The sequence below is a fragment of the Filicampus tigris genome, chromosome 21 (genome assembly GCF_054856515.1).
Source record: "Filicampus tigris isolate MCC_2025a chromosome 21, RoL_Ftig_1.0, whole genome shotgun sequence".
Lineage (NCBI taxonomy): Eukaryota > Metazoa > Chordata > Actinopteri > Syngnathiformes > Syngnathidae > Filicampus > Filicampus tigris.
Window position 1 is genome coordinate 1,741,409 of NC_141237.1, and position 19,617 is coordinate 1,761,025.

The 19,617-nt window shown below is 44.6% G+C and overlaps 1 protein-coding gene across 3 annotated transcripts in view; it reads left to right on the forward strand.

Moving 5' to 3' along the window:
• Positions 1 to 18,025, forward strand: part of LOC147127113 (uncharacterized) — a 53,379-nt gene extending 35,354 nt beyond the window's left edge. For 2 of the 3 annotated variants that reach the window (XM_086021103.1, XM_086021102.1), the window contains one exon: positions 16,795 to 18,025. In XM_086021103.1, the coding sequence (XP_085877229.1) occupies positions 16,795 to 17,007 (213 nt within the window). In that variant the 3' untranslated portion in view covers positions 17,008 to 18,025. The remainder of the gene's footprint in view (positions 1 to 16,794) is intronic. The other variant, XM_086021101.1, reaches the window with a different exon arrangement.
• Positions 18,026 to 19,617: the final 1,592 nt, after the last annotated feature.

The following is a 19,617-nucleotide window of genomic DNA, read 5'->3' on the forward strand; positions in this document are numbered from 1 at the left end:
CCTGCTGCTGCTCGCCTCATGAATGTTTAGACACGGCAATTGCAGCTGAAAGGCACCAAATTAACCCGCAGGATTGGAAATTCGCTCACTCCCTCACTCACTCACTTACTTTCTCCCACTTTAGAGATCATTCTTAAGGCTCTCCCTCGCCCGCACATCACCGCGGCTGCTACCCCGTTGAGAGGTGCAATCGTGCCTCGGCGAGTGATTGCTTTATCGGGCCGCTCGCTACAGACCAACGTGAGGAAATGAACAAACATGAGCATTAGACAGAAATATGTTTGATGAATTAGTAAATGTTTACTACCCGCGATCCTCCTCTGATTAATCATTTAAAGTCCGCAATCGAGTCAAGCTGCTGAACAAATTGACTCATTAGGCGTCAACTCACAAGCTTCTTCACTAAAGCTCAAAAAGAGAAGCGCAAAAATGCTCACGGCCCGTCCATGTAAACAGAAGGTGATCTTTCTTGGCCAAATGAAATATTTATACAGGCCTTGACAACTCTTTTACGTCGCAAACCCTCAAAGATCACCGACCTTTGGCGCCTTGCACTGACGATAATTCACGTCATGGGCAGAAAACTTGCCATGGGCTGTCTTCGACTGGTCTGACGTTCCAGAGTTGGCAGTGAGAAGCTAGACGAATCTCTCTCACCACATTTAAGCAAGCTTCCGTCCCCCTTTGAACACAGGTTACCGTGAGTAGGGATTGCGGGAAGCTTGAACCAGTTGATTGGAGACTGGACTTTCTCCACACTGGTAAAATAAATTCAAGTATGGGAAACTCTGCCATAAGTAAATCTGACACTTCACAAGAATACCCAAACTGATCATCAAATTTTGACCCTCGACTATTTTGATGCTATTCTCTGGCTTGCCAAAATTGGTGAGCTTTTGGGCATGTGAAAGCCCTCAAAAAGGCGATGCTTTCCACAAATGTTCTCCAACTCCAAATGATGTTGGAGTAGGCGTACAAATAAAGCTCGTGTTTCTGCAAGGTAGCGACGAGCTTCTTAGTGGCACACATCCAGCATCTTGTGTTCCGCCGCACTGTCTCCGTTGTTCTGGAGAAAGCTCCCTGGAGTCACGCTGGGGACGTGATAGCAATGCACCGTTAGCTACCAGGCTCTGCGCCAACACCATTTAGCAACAGGACACAGGTAAAAATGGATGCAGGTCTTCCTTTTCCCAACAGGTACAAAGAATGTTTGGACAATGGAAAGGAAATAAAAGGGCATCAGAACTGAAATGAACTGAATCAAACTGCTTGGATGGACTGTAGAGTGACAACGTCTAAAATGGTGATAGTTGGAACGTGGGAGGAAGCTGGAGTAACCAGAGAAAACCCCCGCAAGCACAGAGGAGAAAATAGCCACCATGCTGCTCCATGTACAATATCAACTTTTTAAAAATGAAGTTATTATTTTTAGTTTAACTTCTCTGGCCAAATGTCAACTGGTATAGGCTCCAACTCACCTGTGACCCCTAATGACTAAAAGCACTCTGTAAAATAACTGGATGGGGAAGAAACATTTATGTAACGCCAATGGGGCATCACAGTTTGAATCCGACAACCCCTGGAGGGTGCGCAACAGTTTGGGCGTCCACGGTTTCCCGTCCCTGACACCAAGCACAAGACTCTCTCCTTCTCACCAGTCCTAAGGCATGATGCGAAAATGTTGCGTATCGATTGTCTGTACTCTCATGTTGATTTGAATCGGCTGGCCGACAGCCGGTGAATGCGGCGCATCAGGAATGAATGGGAATTAAGGCGTAAAGAAGAATCCAGTGGGCTCTTTAAGCGGGCTTCCATTGTACCCAACGCTGTCGGCAATCAGCTTGAAGCACCACGGCGATCGATATACACAAAACAAGACTGACAATCAAGCCTGCTGGTGATGTTTTTTTTCTTCCTTGAATGTTGTTTGACAAAAATATAACAAGTGTGAAATGTTGGCGAATATAAGCAACACAGCTGGAGGACATTGATGGGTTTATGTTAACAAGGCGGCCATCTGCATGCTGGCAAACCTAGTTTCTCAATGAAAGCAATCCAAGTGGATCACCAGACTGGATTTTTTTTTTTCCCCAGCCTGAGGTGTTAAAAAAGAAATGGATGAAGAAGCAAAAAAAGTCCCTGGACTCGACTTGAGTCCCGTGATGCTTTCTGGCTAGACTACCTTTCACGCAGCCAGCCGGTGAGCCATTGATTTCTGGGCTTTAGCCTCGGGAGATGAGACAGTTTGCATGTTTGGCCTCCAGGAGAGATAAATCACATCGATCAGCCGCCATAATAAGGCCATGCCGACGCATCCCCCACAGAGGCTTGAGAAAACAATTAGAGAAGAAGCATCAAGGAGGTCAAAAGATTTCATCAGGGTGACGCTTGCCTGTAGAGGCACCAATGCATTCATTGTGATTTTGTATTTTTCATTCATATTAAACATATCCTAATCTGCTGTTAGCACGCTACATGTTAGCACAGATTCTTCACCATATAAACTTATTTTTACTAACATCAAAACCTGCATTGTCCTCATCAGTCATTTTGAATCTGTTCGGTATAAGTGTAAAGAAGAGACACGTGGAGAAGTATGTTTGGACATTTTCAAAGAGGGAATAGTTGTTAGCACGTAGCATTGAGCTAACTGGTGCAAATCAGCGCATGAACAGCATAATATACAGTATCTGTTTTGTTGAATTTCTTACTATAAATGCTGTCATAGCGTACTTAGCTATAGCCAAACTAGCCTCCTTTGTTTTTCACTTGACGTGAGTGGCGGCATATCTGCAGCACTCGCCCAAAGTCGCCCTGCAAAGTTGAAAGTATACAATCGGCCAAGACTAAATATACTTGTGACGAGATTTCATCCAGATGCTCGAAACGTACGAAAAAACACCAGCCGCGAACGTGTCGCACCAAGTTTGTTGAATTACATTCAGAAGTCTGTCAAAGGGGTCAAAGATGGATGCATGATTTATGTGTTTCGACCAACTTGTCGGCAGCGTCGCATGTATTCTTAACAATTAATAAGTATTCTGTATGTTCCTCTTGTCCTGCCCGCTCTTGATGAATAATTTGGGCTGCTGCTGAAGCCAACTGTTGAGAAAACTTAACTGCGGGGCCGGCGAGCCTCAGAGGAGGAGTGGTTTGATCCTGACTGGCTTCTACAGCTAATCTATCTCCAAAGCCGAACGTGCAATTGCATGTCAGTCAGCGGGCCAGTGGAGTGGATTGTCTGTTAGTTGCTCAGTAAAAGACGCGCGAGCGCGCCCCAGGTGGGCTCCGTGCGGGGGGATGCACAACAAATCCCACGTAGACCAATGAACAAATGCAATCTAAAGCTTCATTGAAAGTATTGTTGAGTATCAGTCGGGCGAGAAAGATTTGACAGATTCTCCAAGTTCGTTGTCAAATGCTACTTTCAGATGATAAACTGCATCAGAAAGAACCACCTTTTATTGATTTCCCCATCATAAAGGCCGTTTTTCCATGACGACAAATCATGCGGAAGACGTTATTAGGCAGACCTACACTACTGTAACGCAGCTGGACCGAACGGCATTATGTAAAGCAGTGCAATTGACATCGTGGGTATTTTCCACAGAAACCTCACAACATATCTTTTTTTATCCGTATGAGATGATCATCATGTCTACTTGGTGAACTGGGAAAGAAATAGGTCCGATTGATAAGTCGTTTTTTCATATTTATGAAGGCATGCGTTAGCAATTGCATCCACCCTTAACCCATTAAGGACGGGAGCGCATAACCGCGTTTCCACCACGAGAGCCGGGAGCTCTGTTGCGTCTTTCTACCCTTAAAGCCAGGAGAACGTATACGTCCTTTTCTATTCATTATTTAATTCTCGGTCTCTTAACCAATGAAATGCATTAGAATATACACGTGTCGTAAGCCCGCGGAGGATGTTCCAGAATTTGTTCAGGTTATAATGGCAGACGCCGCGGTTGCGGGAGATCTTAAGTGAGTAACGGCAGTGATATAGACGATGCGATTGTGGACTTTGAACCAGTAGAACCAGTCGAACGTGATGTATGTTTAAAATATTGTGTTTGCAGATAGACAATATCGACGTCTTTGTAACAGAAAAGAGGATGGTAATTACCACTCGTTTTTTTTTAAATTAAACGTAGTGCTTCTCTTGCACTTTCATTTCATTTTTACCTCTTCGATTGAAACAGTAAAGTTGAATAAACTCGAGTCCGTGTGAAAGCCACATCCATAAGCTCTCAAATTCTTTTGGAATTATGTTTCTGTCTCCGGGGCTGGGATATTAATTATTTTGTAGGTGTTGAATTTCTGGGAAAATTCAGGTTTTCAAGGGTAATTCCAAAGACGACCTTTGGTTTTGGGGAGCTGTTGAGCCAGGCTCTTTAGGCCTTAATGGGTTAAAAGAAAAAAAAGAGTCATTTTTGCCGCATTGTTCATCTGCTTAAAGTAATGATGCTACACCCTAAAAGCGGTTTGGTCAAAAAATAACGCACTATGGGTCAAAGAGGTACTGACCCAACCTTTGGGGTTGAATGAATAACCCCAAAAGTTGGGTCAACTCCCGCTTGGCCTCCAGTTGTCGTGTGGATGTTGGGAGCCAACAGGATTTGAGGGCAAGTCCGTGGTTGTGTTGAGATCCTTTTGGGGATTACCCAGCTTGGCTTTCTGGCTGCGCTTGAGACGCCACTCTGGAGAGCTTCGAAAAGCCAAAAGCGTGTGCGCGGAGGCGCGTGTGTCTTTGTGCATCTGCCACTTCATCCCAGGGGAAACATAGCACACAGGCTTTAGCCTCTTTCCATTGCCACTCGAGACAATTTGCTCACGCAGAGTGATGCTTGACACCTTTCCTTATATTTTTACCACTTTTTGGAGATTCCAAGAGCCAAAAAGAAGTCACTCAGGTTCGAGGGATCTCACTTTGACCTGTGGTACTCTGGAATGCTCTACTCATGGAAATTAGACCAGCTGCCGCTGTCGAAATGACAGACGTGTTTCTCAACTCTTGCATTTGGTTCATGCGCAACGAGTCAGAACAACAACCGATCATCGAAACCATCCCGCCTTTGATCGGAAGGGATGGGAAATGCTCAAATTACACTCGATTGCCGGCGTGTAAGATACCTGCCCAATTGGCTATCGTCACAATCACGCAACACTCATAAAGATTTTCCATCAGTTCAACATTTTCGATTGTGGGCCCCAGCTGTTTTCTGTGCAGATCAGAGAAGGAGGGGGAAAAAAAATCATACTCAACACACCGCAGCCTAATTGATTAGGATCATCATTTAGTGACATCCAATAATCCGGCCTTTGCTGACTTTGATTTGGGGGAAAAATGATCAACCTTTCCTTGACTATTGGCATGTTTGTAACCAAGTTGAAAAGACAAAAAGTAATCTTTATTCAGATCAGTTAAAATCTTTCACGTCCAAATTTGTAGTTAGTCTCACCGAAGTCGCCATGATCGTCGGTCGTCATGTTGGATTCTCATCAGGTGGTCGGCTTTGCGATCGATTCCAAGTCATAAAATGTGTGGAGATTTGAGTGTTTGAAAGCAAAGTCACGCTCGGCGTCTGGCTTTTGATTTGAAGTTAGCGCATCGTTAAGGAAGGGGCGCTCTAACGAGACAGAATAAGAGAAGCCGCCGCACAGGCGTCGATATTTGGTGTAATTACATCCTGAGCGGAATATGCGCGTGTTTTTTTCCCGGGCAGAAAGACGAGAGAAATGTTTTTATTTCTTCCCATCCGCGGCTGTAATTATTCGTAAACTCCTTCTCGCGCCTCCTCCCCCGTGGCAGGAGATTGACGGGAAAATAAAGGTTGTTGTTGTGATGCCGGCGCGCTTCTTGTGCAATTAGAACAAATGTCAGACGCGTAAGAAGAAGAAAAAGGAGGCGCTAATTGAAAACATAAAAAGATCTCTCAATTAACTCCGGAGGCGAGTGAGCATGCAGAGGCGAATTATTTGCATTGTTAGGCGGCAGGCAAATCGCCGAATGTGCCGTAAGACGAGCAGTGCAACCTCGGTGGGGAGTCGCGCACAACAACATCAAAAGCAGAAAAGCAGATAGCGCCGCCATCAATACACACTAATTCACCCAAAGCTGCGGCTTTGAAGGAGACGCAAGCTTTTTTTTTTTTCTTCATAATGTACAACAGTTCCCGGAGGCCTTAATAACACATCTGTGGCATGCTTTCGGCAAAAGACCCCAACAATCAACAATGGTGAAATTGGCTCATTTTAGGGCTGCTTTTGCTGGATTGACATCTGGGCTTGGAATCATTTTGGACATTTCAGTATGGTTAATTTTTGCTTCGTTTTGACTTTGTTTTTTGTTTTTTACTTTTCTTTTTAAAAATCCGCTTAGGTTTATTTAGGTTTTAGAGCAGGCTTGTTCGTGTTAATTTTTTGAAAATGCCTTGCTTTAGTTTTTAATTAGTTTTAGCATTGTTTTTTTTTTTTTAAATAAATGGAGTATTTGTCAAGTGAAGTGGGGATAAAAGGGACACGAAGCATTAACTGTAATATTTAATACTCTATAATCTAAAATTTTTGAGCAATATTGAAAAAAATACATGCAAATACATAAAATGAACACCGGAAGCTCATTTGTGATATTAATGGACAAACACCAAAACAAAGGACATTTTTTTGCTGAAATTATTGTTATTTATAAGCACAACACAAGAGAAAGTTACACCGTAGTCAGCAGTCACTAGAAATGAAATATCCATTAAATATACTTGTTCGAAAAGGAGTAGGAAGAAGAACTTATCCAGGCCTACCCCTTTAATCTCCCTTACATCATCAATATATCAATCATGTGTCAATACACTACAGTAGCTCTATATCATATAATAATACAACATTAATAATACCACAATATTGATGATACTAATAATATAACATAATATAACAACGTTACTGGTAAATGCAGCATTTCATCACCAAAATACATTTCAAGTCCCGGTAAAGTGAAATCATTGATTTGTTTATACATACATGATGCGTACATATTCATATACATGCGCATGTAGGCAACAGTGCAAAAACCGAGAGCAATCTAGTACTGAGTTGTGGCGATACTGCATTAAAACTGCTTTTCATCATTTCCTTTTTCCGATTGTCGGCCCTGAAATGGAACTAGTGAAATAAAAGAAGATGGATGAGGAGCCATGGGAGGAAGACACCAGAAGTAATAAACACTAAGCTAAAAAAAACCTACGCAAGGCAAAAAAAAAAAATCACAGTCGTACTTTGACCAAACAACAACAATTTGTTTCCCACCATTAAAAAGTGACATTTTCATAAAATGTCCCCTTCAAATCGCTGCGGCCGTCGGAGGAGAACCGTCTCCTGAATAATCAGGCGGCACCTTGTCAAGAATACAATCTGCCTCCGTCTTCCAAGAAGCAGAAAGTTGCTCACCTGTGGAAGGAAACAAAATGACAAGTGTGGGCGTCATACAGTATGGCTCTCATGACACGTTTGCACGTCCGCAGACTTGTGCACACCTCACCAGAAAAAAAACCCACATTTTCACAAACTAATTAATTGCGCGTATCCAAAGACGATTCTTCTTCTCCGCTCTCCGTGCGGCTATTCCGTTTTAACGGCGCCACATTCACAGGTGACCTTTCCCCGGCGGGAAGAATCACATCTTTTCGTGCGCTGACATTTCCTCCAATCAGTCGCTTAGCGTCCGACATCCCATGGGGGCGCGCGGAACGGCGCCAACGCGAGCGATAACGAGCCCGACGACACTCGTTCACATGCAAATGACAAGAAGGAAGAACGCTGACCTCCACGGTCGATATACCCCCATTACGCCGTAAATGTTGCCATCTATTTGGGGGTGCTTTTAACATTCAGCAACTTCAGTGTGAAATTTCACAATGAACCAAAAATGCACCCTCAGCTTTACAGGTGACCTTCATCTGACCTCCCGGAAACTTTTGAAGGCACAACTGTTCAGTGTTTCAGTATTTTTGCACAACTTGCTGAGGCGCTGAAAGTGCCGTTCTGTGACTTTCTTGGACACTCAGCGAAAACCTCCAACTGAGATCAGTTGTTAGGCAACGTCTCATGTTGGGAATTTTGACGTTCGGCTCCTTTTTGTCAAACAGGAAATTGTGCAAAAGTAGCCAAACACTGAACAGTTGGACATTCAAACGTTTACAGAAGGTCAAATTAACTTTAGCTGTAAAGCTTATAGCGCATTTTCATTTCATCCCGAAATCTCACCGGAAAGACAAATATCCTTTTGTGAGTAGTGTACGAAGTAAAAGTGACTTTTTACGAGCTTGTATACAAGTAGTTGTGGCTTTGGAATATCTGCTCACCCATTAAGTGCGTCATGAAACAACCCAGTAAATCGTTAGTCATCTGTCGATTTCGGAAAAAGGCATCTGTGAGCAAGCCCGTCTCGATTTTCTTCATTTACAAATTCTCTCCACGCGTGACTTGACACGACTGGGGGAAGAGTATCAATTTTCAACTTGGAAGTACTATTAGCATAGCTCAGCAAGAATGCTAGTAAAAAAAAAGATAGATAGATATATAGACGTCTATCTGTCCACCTATCTATCTATCAGAGTGATTTCAAGTGTAAATGCCCCACAAGAATCACGAAAAAGTGATAAAGTTTCAAATCAGTTGCAATTGAGTGAGCGAGCAATCAGCCAATCAGAAGAGTTCCTGCTCTCACCTGTCACCCTGATGAGCTCCTCGGAGGAAAAAACTCGTGGACGTGTGATGAAAGCAGACTTCTCGTGGCCCCAGGAGGTCCGCCGAGTTCTGTACTTGCAGCGGGAAGTTAATGTGGGATGACGACGATGTGGGGGAGAAGCTTCTGCGGGGAATGTCGGGACCGGGAGTGCTGATTGGCTCTGTCAGCTTACCACTAAGCAGCCGGTGAGCAAGGCTGATTGACCTGGATCCCGCCTGGCCTTCCTGGGAAAACACATGAAAGGAGACAAACTTTGACAACATGTCAGGTGGACCCGGGATCCTCTCTACCGCACAATAAGAAGGAAAGTCAGCTTCAAGTGCTTTTTAAATAGAATCAAATCCAGTAGCGCATGTTGTTGTGTCTTTGAAATGGACTAGGACTCCATTCGCACATGTTGGAGTGCTTTGAAAATGCAAATAAACGCCATTTCAAATGGATTCCGAATCTTCTTGGGCGGAGGTTCTCCAACTTTTTGGCACCAAGCACCACCTGACAAAAATACTCTCAAAGTACCACCATCACGGTCAGCATTAAAATACAGCCGAGTAGGACTAAATGTGCATTGCAAACAAAGCAAAGGTGTCCTTAATAGCGTTGTAAGAGTAAAATCCACCTCTTCATGCCGTAGTAGCCTGACAAAGAAAGCGAATCCAAGACTCGACCAGCACAAGTTCCGCATGCACAAGAACCCGAAAATGAGCCGAAAGTGACAACTAAAAAGTCATCTCGGAGGAGCTGAGCGCTAGTTGATCTGCGGCCGCTGTCAGTGGGTGCCGCCTGCCAAACATCAGCCCAGCAGGAGAAAGTCGACTCAATCGCTTTACAACGTGACAATATCTCGTAAATGGCACTTAGCGTTGGCCCTTGATGTGCTGCCATGCATCCGTTTCCTCCGCCTGGCTGTAAAAGGCATTTGTGAGGAAAGAGATGATCTGATAGCCGTGGAAACAACCTCCAAGGAAATGGACAACGGCGTTTGGATGCTCTGTTTAAAGACTGCAAAACAGGCCCTCAGTGGATTCGGGCGCATCAGGTTTTCATTTGATTAAAAAAATGTCATTTGCCCCTCCAACAATGTCCGCCGTCTTGTCGCTGAACACGCAATCACATGGAGCGACTCAAATGATTGTGCGCCAACCAAACGATTGTGCTCGTATCGTTTCAATCCCTCTGCAATCTCTGCTAATTGACTTTAAAGCTCCTAATGAATTAGCACACAAATTCACTTTTTTCATTCCACAATGCGGAGTAGCAGCGCCCTCTTTGTCTCCCGTCCCCAAATATTACGAATGACCCAGTGGCTTTCAGTGGAAGTGGAACTTCGTCTTTTCCTCTTTCATCCCGCTTCTATTTAGCCAGCGTGTTTTGAAACAATGAGCATGTGTGTGTGTGCGTACGTGTGGATTTCATTTGCGTGCATGCAGATGCGGTCCAGGTATTGTGCCAATGCTGAAATGACTTTTGAATTATTATTATTATCATTATTAATATTCTCCAAATGCTTACTTTTCCCACAATCGCATGTTTTCATTGAAAAAAAACATTTTCCAAATTGAACTCATCCTTCCATACTTATGTCGTTATTCTTCAAATCATTCCAATTGGAAAATGTTCAAGGAGGTCAACTTTGTTTTTTTTCTCCCAAAGTAGCAAAGTGGTCCTTAGATTAATGGACCCCTGCTTCCGTTTCTCGTGTCTGGTGGGCTGCTGACCTCCGACTGAGGAAAAAAGCTTCCGCATCTTCTTTCCTCTTGCAAGTACGCTGTATGTAGTGTAGGTTGTCAAGCGTCACTGCTGTTTTGTGCTGGGCTCTCCAGTCTACTTGCATTCTGGTCTTACGCTCGGAGCTCAGTGTTTTTGGCAGCGGAAGCGCGTCAGAGTGGACTTTGCTGACTTGCTCCCCCAGTCTCAGGCGCTTGGCAGGGAGGACGACGGGGCTCTCTGGCACAGCTGAGGCTTGGAGGTCTGCGCCCAAGATTATCCCAGTCCAAATGTCTCCCTTTTGTGTCAACAAATCCCAGCAGGGAGGGAACGAAGGAGCACAGGCGGCACATTTCGCCCGCGAAAGCCTTTTCTTCGCCTTGCCCGCCACTGGAAGGACATGAAAGCTCTGCTTGGCATCCTCGCCTCCTCCTCCTCCTCCTCCTCCTTCTTCTGCTTCTTGTTTTCTTCCACCCTCTCGCCCACTTCACTGCCCGAGGAGTTGCTTTAGTCCCGCCCCAAAATGTGTGGCACGAAAGCTTGAAGGCTTTCCCGCCATCAAATGTGCATCCAAAGAGACATTGGCTCACATTCACTCTGAATCAAGTTACTTGGGCCCGTCATCAATGTGGACCAATCTCATGCTGCTTGACGAGCTTTTGTCACCTCCAACATGAAAGCCGAACATCAATCGTGAACAAACAACCAGCCTGGCTTCTGAAACGTCAACAAACCAGCCGTGCTGCGAACACTAACATTACGTTGCTTCCCTTAACCTACATCAACATTCAACCAACAAGCCAAACAACCTACCGACTAAACACCCAACCAACCAACCAACCAACCAACCAATCACCTTGCTAACACCTCACCATGTACCTTCCTAGACATCCAACCAAACCACCAACTGAACATCTTACAAACAAACCACCGCACATCAAACCTACCTACCAACCAACCAACCAACCAACCAACCATCTCTAGCTCCCTTGCTTCCCACCTAACTAACCCAAAAGTAGTCATCCACCGAACGACAGTGAAAACAAATTCACACAGCTGCCAGAATGTTTTCTTGCTAGCGCTAACAATTGTAGTAATCATTGTCTAGTGTTGAGAGTCTTTGAAGTGATAAAGCACAATCACGCCTCCAGTCAGAGGGAATTGAAAGTGTTCAACTCTATTTACCATCCTTGCAACTCGCTCACATTCAACAACAACCCCCCCAACCCCCCCCCACACACACAGCCTCTGTGAAGTGCATGGCGAGCAAGTGAAATAATTGTCCGTGTTCCTTTGAGCTGCTCTGTGTCCCTCAGAGAGGCTGACTTGCTGTCAAGTCTGCTTGATAACAACACTCATTGTTGTCACTCGTGTGTGTTTGTTTGGCCTCTTGAGCCAAAAACACGGGATTAATTCTTCGGCGGGCAGGCCTGGACTGAGGGGATGAGAGCAAGATTCTCCGGTCGCCACATTGCGGTTGACTTAACTTCTTCAAATGGCAGCCAGCCGTGGCAAGAGTACTTCAGTAGGCGTACAGGTACGCCACAATAACTAACGACTACTATGACTGCAGCTTATTGAGCAGTTGTCACCGTCGTCTTTGTGCATGTATTACGCTGCCCCCAGGGTGGCCAATGCGCGCACACCTGAAGGAGCATGAGGTCACGACGGGTTAACTTTTGACATTCTTTTTAATCTATTTATATATTTAATCTATCATCTCTATCTAATCTAATTCATGTTTATTATATTGTTTAATGTTGTAACTAGTGCTGCCACAATTAACCTTGTAAAAGTACTTTACTGATTACTGGACTTCAAAAGTAGTAAAAGCAACTTAGTTAAGCTACTGATGAATTTAGTTTAAAAGTAACTTAGATAACAAATGACTATTAGCTACATTTAACCGATGGCGGCAAGCTCGCTTGACACAAAATTGACAGCCGATTTTGGCGATATATGATTCCAAGTACATTTTTAACAGTGCCGTTGAAGAATAGTTTCTTTTTTCAATTAACATAAAATGAAGACAATCTTTTTCTTTTTTTTGTTAATCATTTATTTATTTTTTTAACATAAATTCATTTTACTTGGGTAAAAAAATGGTCTCTTTGGATTTCACTCGCCATAAATGTTTTTAAGGCAGTCTGTTTTGACCTGAAATATCGAACTAGTAATATTGATTTGACGTGACAAATGTTAACATTTATAATGTAAATATCATCATTCAATTTTAGCACTTATTACAACTACTTCATGAAAATACTACTTTCATCATAACGTATTTTTACTTGCCACACACTCAAACAAAGTTCTCCTGAGTTCAAATTTCACACCGGCACCTCATCACGCTGCATTTTTTTATTTACGTTTGTATTTTTTATTTTTGTTCCCTCTCCGTGCGGTCAAAAGGATCAAATCAATAGCGCGGTGAAAGTCTCTCTCTGGAACCTTCTTTAATTGTCCCCGTGCAGGAAAAGAGCACATTCATGGTGCTGTCAAGAGGAGTGCCGAGTAAATACAGCCAGCCGTCACCTCGCACTGAACAATTTATTAGCCTCGCAAACGCACTCGCCGCCGCTCTCCATCATGCGGCAGCTCAAGTTTTTCCCCTCTTTTTTACGGAACCTAAAACCGGCTCCCAAGGGGCAGCAGTGGCGGCGACATTGACAGTATTTCAAGCTGACGTGTCGCTGCCGCTCGGGCCCTAATCAGGCCCGCAAGAGCCCACGAGCTGCTGCTGTTGGATCTCGATGTGTTTAGCGTGAGAATCAAGCCGCGCGGCTGCTCACGTTGCACGCGCAGGCACAGCAACAAGATCCCCTATGTATATTCCCACCAGTTATGTCGCAGGCTTTTGTCAAAATACAACTTTTATGAGATACGAGCCGTCGCTCTGCTGTTTTTTTAAACATTTTTATCTTTGTTTGGGAATGAAAATTTGAACGCTAAATGATGGCAGCAGCAGAAATTGAGCCGTTATTTAGCCATTTATTGCCATTCTCACTTTACTTTCAAACTTAGCATGAAACCAAGAGAATCACACATCGTGTATTCAACCAAACCACATAAAAGCTTATAAAAGTCTGATAACTTAATGTTAGCACACAATGCAAAACACCATAGATAGGCTAACGGGACTAGCATCAGTGTGGTGGTAGTCATAACATTTTAATACAATACAATTATACGATACAATTTTAGTTATATAGCGCATTTCATAACAGCTAGAGCTGTAACAAAGCACGTTACAAACAATACAATAAATAAAAAATTTAAAAAAGCCAAACACATGGAGAAAGGCAATATAATAATACTCTTGCATACTGTATATATTCTTTATCCTCTGAAGCTTACTGAGTCCCTTGCATACTGCCCCCTGCAGGTATAAAATCATGATGCACAATCTAGTCAATTTTGCTTTAATTGCATGTTTATATAAAGAAAAATACACTAGAGTGATATTTTTCTAATGAAAAAATATGTTACAATACATTTTGTTGGTTGGGCTATGTGCTAACATTGCAGCTCTGCTTACAATTTAGCTTTCATCGAATATTGCCGTGTCTTGTTTCTTTAGTTCTGGAACGTCGTCCAGCTCGGCAGATGAATTGATCATGCCGCTGGCTGAGAATCCTCATGTGGGTGTGGTTGTTGTGTTATGTTAATTAGCCCCACAGTGATGTCACAATTTGGGCTCACTCACAGACGCGTTTTGAAAAGACTTGATGGCACTACTATCTGGATACAAACATTAAAGGCTAATTGTCCATTTACTGTAGGCTAACATTAAATGGGAAAAGCTCAATTAGCATTTTAGCTGAGTTAGCATGCCAGCCAACACATTACGAATGAGGGCGAACAGATAGCCGTGTTTTCCTGGATGCGGCGCTCAAAGTTTGAAAATCATCTCAAGAGAGCTCATTTCACACGGAGTGGTTCTCTTGAGAAGATGAAGGGCCTCCAAGAAAGGTGGGCGACGGCTAACGAGAGCGAGTCCTAACGAGGTGAGGTCGCGCCCGCGCCGGCGAGGAAATCGTTGGCGTCGAGAGTATCGCTCAGCATCTCCGCCGAGTGTTTATCAAGATGGAAAGGAGATGTTTCTTGACTTTCAGGTCAGCAGGCCGCCAGGAAAAAGTGCAAGAGAACCAAGGCATTGCTTTGCCGTCAGCGGGCCTGCCAGCTTTCCACACAACCAAAATACATCGGCGTGGAACCTCCAACGCCGTTGGTTCTTAACTATGGACTGCAACTTCTGGTTGTGAGGCGATTGAGTTTCATTAGATTTCATTGTAAGAAATGTATTTCATCAGAAAGAAAGAAAATACAGAATGACAATTGAAAACGGTCCGAAATTGACACAAATGGGGTCAAAATTAAAAAGCTCTCTATTTAACTGAAATGAATCAAATAAGCATAATTACAAGCTAAAAATGAAAAAGAATGATGATTGCACGTAAGAAAGCTAATTGGAAGTTCTATCATCTATTTCAGTTAAACAATGAAAAGCAATTGAAAAACAAATGAAAAATGGCAGTTAAATATACTTAAATTTCAAGTCATATTTTAAAAGAAAAAATGAAATGCCTCCAATGTAGTTTTTGATTTAAGAAGTTAAATTAATTTACAATTTTTTTAAAGAGTATAATCCAACATAAGATCATTCAAATAAAATCCAAGACATGATTTTTAATTGAATGAGCTAATTTCCGAAGTTAAGCTCAGCTCGTGTGCACGCGTTTTATCAGCAGGCCTCAATCCGTCCAAAGTGAAATGGCTGTTGACGAGTGACATCATCATTTGCGCCAGACTTGTTGTGCGCGTCGTAAAAGGAAGCAGCCCGGCAGCCCGCCATGCATGCATTTATTGATGGAGCACTTTTGTCCCCTGCAGAAGGAAGTGAAGTCCAAAAAGGACGCGGCGTTCCCTGGCGCCGCTCCAGCGGGACCAAATTGGGTGACAATGTCATTCCGCCAAGTCAGAGCAATTTCCTCTGACTCCCCGATCCAAGAAACAAGCCATTTTGTCACTCTGGTCGTGTTTTATTGAAAGGCTGAGTGCTTGCGCCTTGATTTGCAGGCAAATGAGAACGTGTCATGCAAAAAAATCCCCAAAACATCACACTCCAATCATGTAGGCCACTACAGATTGACTGCACCTTTATGTCTGGGTACCTGACTTTTGGGTTTCGTACTTACGGACACTCATGGTGAAATGAAGAAGCGTAGATAGTGTTAGCCTGTCTTTGGCGTTTGCAACAGACATTAGCATTAAGCTAGTGGACGTGTTTAGTTCTCTTTTATGTGTCCGTTTTACAATGAACTCTAATGAGGAGTGGCAAACAAATGGCTTGAAACAATCATACTGGGCATCTTCAAGTATCTCGTTTCCTCAATTTGTAAAATAAAGGATGTCAGAGGCGAAAATGTTTGCAAAAGCTGGCGTCAAAAGTAATGAAGACAAGCAATTTTCGACAGCACTGGAGCAGTCACAATCCTCAACTCAACTTCAAACGGTCAGACATGAAGTAATGAATGTTAGCCTTCCTTGCTCTGAGTCCTGTATGCCTCACTGTGGTTTGGTGTTCCACATGGTTCAATTTTGGGGCCCCTGCTGTTTTCATTGCATTTGCTGCCCCTGGGTTCCATCATATGGAAGTACGGTATTTCCTTTCACTGCACGGTGGATGAAAGCAGATTGATGCCCCGCTAAGCAAAAAGTCAAAAGTCAAGTTGAAAATCTACTCTCATCAGCGCTCTAGCTGCAGGAGTCCTCAAAAAAAAAGTCAAATTCTGACACAAAAATACTACATACCTATTTAGAAAAGAAAAGTATCAGTCGAAACGCTTGTAAATTCTATTGGGTCAAAAGGTCAATCTGACAGACAGTTCTCCTCAGCGCTCATGTAGCCAAATCCTTGAGAAACATGTTTGAAAGCAAGCTACAGCATTTTGAGCGTTAGCATGCGGTTGTTAGCATGTCAAGTCTGAGCGGCTTGCGATATCGCTGGTCAACGTGCGTGCGTCTCGTCACCTCATTAGCGATGCGAGATGGCAGTCTTATTATCCTCATGTGGCCAGGCACCTCTTTAGCCGCCACGTGTGTCATATCTTAAATGAGTCTTGATTGCAGCAGTTAGCCGGGAGGCAGCTCAAAAAGACAGCGCCTGCGTATCACCATTATCACCGCGGCGGGGAAGCACAAAAAGGCCCCGTGGCGATGAGACAAAAGCGTATTTAAGCACAAAATGGGCCAGCCGGGCAAAGGCGGCTGATAAGTCGCCCGCCTGGACGGGCGAAAGTACGCCATTAGGTGACGCCGCCACTTTCATGTCTGTCTTCAAGGCACAAGAGAAGATAATGAGCGCTCGTATTGGCCGTGGCACGCGCTGGCGCCCTTCCATTAGCTCGGCCGCCTGCAGCACTCCGCCGATGACGCCTCTTCGTCGGCCGCCGCCACAAACAACACGATTCCATGCAAAAAGCCGAAGAAAAAAAGGAGGTGGTGACTCTTCAACAACAAAAGCTGAAAACCTGAGACTGGGAGGAACAAGATGAGGTCTTAAAAAAATGTCATCAGAAAACGGCTGTCCAAATTTTGGTTTCCAACAAAAATTTAATGGTCAGTTCTCATCGACACTCGAGTAGCCAAAATCCTCAAATCAACCTCAGTGGATCAAGAATGCAGACTATGTGCAAAACAGGTTGGACATCTTTTTTCAGGATGTCAGTGGAAGGTGACGGCAAATGTCACGATCATAAAAAAATTCTTGTCTGCACTTGACTATCTAAAATCCTCAAATCAACTTCAAGATCAACAAGTGAAACTGAACTAATTCATAATTGAAAAATAGGTCGGAGATCTTTTGTCGAAATGTTTGTGAGAGCTGTGGTCCAACATCATTTTCATCGGCACTCAAGTAGCCATAATTCTCAATTCAAGTTCAAATTTGTCAAGAATGAAAGAAGAGCGCCACAATCCTCAAATCAAATTTCTGACTTTCCAGTTTTCCTGCTGGTCATAAATTTTGCCTTGGGAGTAAATGGAAGCCTCGCCAGCTGGCTCCCGAAATCTGCGGCGGCGGCGACGACACCGCTCCATCACGGCCGCTCACCTGCTGTTCATGAGGTTAACGAGCGAGCGACCGCCATCACGCTGACAATCCGCCGCGCGGTGACGCGGACGCATGAGCGGGATCGCTCATCGGCTCATTAGTCCGACTCATCGGCGCTCTAATTACGTTGGTGGCAGTTGGATGTCGAACGGCGCTCGTTTGTTGCGGGCCGCTGCCGTGATGCACGACCACGCTTCCCAACCTCCAGGCTGTGAAGTCATTTAGTGTGCGCGCCACATCAGCACGAACCGCAGAGTTGAAGTCCCTGTCAGTACTCGAGCAGCGAAGAATCTTTGAAACTTCAAACAGCAAAATCCTGCTCACATCGTTGTCAACACGGAACATGCAAGGCGATTCTTGTTGAAGATCTCGACATTTTGAGTGCAAGACCACACTTGACATTGAATGACACCAAACATAAAAAAAATAAAAATCTGTTCATCTTCTTCAGTCAGTTGTTAATCATCTCTTACTCTGTGACCCAATGAGACTCCAGGACCAGATTCACTCGTAATTTTTTTTTTTCTCTCTCTTTTTTGACGTCTGATATCATTAGCACTGCGGGATCCCTACTGACCATCCCCCCCTCCAAATTCTCGTTGCGCCAGCGGACTTTCGTCACCTCTGACATCTTTTGCATATTTCAGCCTAATTGCTCCCACCTGCGTTAGCCGCATAGATCGCAAAAGTCGCCGGCTGCGCTTTGATGCTGCCGCGTACGTAAGTGCTAATGCTAATTTGGCACGTTGCACTAATGAACGCGGAGAAGATTAGCACCGGCGCATCGAGCAAAGCCGATTCCTCTAGACGACCCCCCGCTGACAAAATCTCTCACCTGGAAAGATGAAATAAAAAATATGTCCGCTGGGAAAGTTCACGCGAAAATCTAATGTGACACCTTGAGCTTTTTTGGACAACTCACGATTGCGCTTTCAAGTCAACTTTGGCTCAGCTTTTACTCACTAAAACTTGGCCAGTGAAGTTCCGAACGTGATCCAGTCGGCTTAATTTGCCTTCCAAACCACCTTCCCGACCTACTCCCTGAAATGTGACATTTTGACATAAAGGGGAATTGGTGCAAACAGAGCAAAGTGCATGCCAGGCCACTAGTTGGTGATGTCACATTATAAAGACATGGTTTTCATTGTGTAGGCAGAGAGATTGTAGGTCGTTTAACCGATCTGCCCCAATGTTGTATGGCGTTCCACAGGGTTCAATTTCGAGCAGACTTTGGTTTTCCGAGTCCCTTCCCCAGTCACTATTCAAGCCCATTTCAGTTTTTGTCTCGTTTTTCTTTTGATGATCCCTTAGTGTCCACTCCAGAACACTTTCCATCAGACCCTGGCTTGGCCATTTACACGGGACCCCCGCGAGGTGGTAGGCATCCGAGTAGAGATTCTGGTTACTCCCATAATTCAGCCTTTTCTAAATCACGTTCCCGTTCATCCCGATTATTCTGGATTACCTTCCTCACTATCTGTACTCCCAACCCCTCGTGTCTTGTGTGCGTCCCAATCTTTATGGTGGCAGGCTGATGAGGCGGGGGCCCTCTTTTGCAGTGCCAGGCGCTCCTCCCAGTGCCTCAGCAAATAAAAGCCCTCATCCCGGTGCCTCGGCAGTGCCAGGTCCCCTTCCTGGCACCTCTGCAACTACAGGCTCCCATGCTGGCCTCTCTGCAGTGCCAGGCACCCTTCCCGGCAACTCTGCAAATTCAGGCCCCTGTCCTGGCTCCTCAGCACCACCAGGCTCTGACTCTGCCCCAGCGGCGCAAGCTTTGCAGTCTTAGCCTTCTTCCGATCCTGCTCCAGCGGCGCAAAGCCTTCAGCTGCCCTCTGACTCTGCTCCGGCAGCTCAACCTCTGCGGCTGCCCTTGGATTCTGCTATGACGGCGCAAGGCATTCGGCTGCCCCTCTGATTCTGCTACATCGGCGCAAAGCCTTCAGCTGCCCTCTGACTTAGCTCCGGCGGCGCAACCTTTGCGGACTCCTTCTCATTCTGCTACGGCGGCGCAAGGCCTGAGGCTGTCTTCATCCCCTGTGTGGCCCCCTGGATG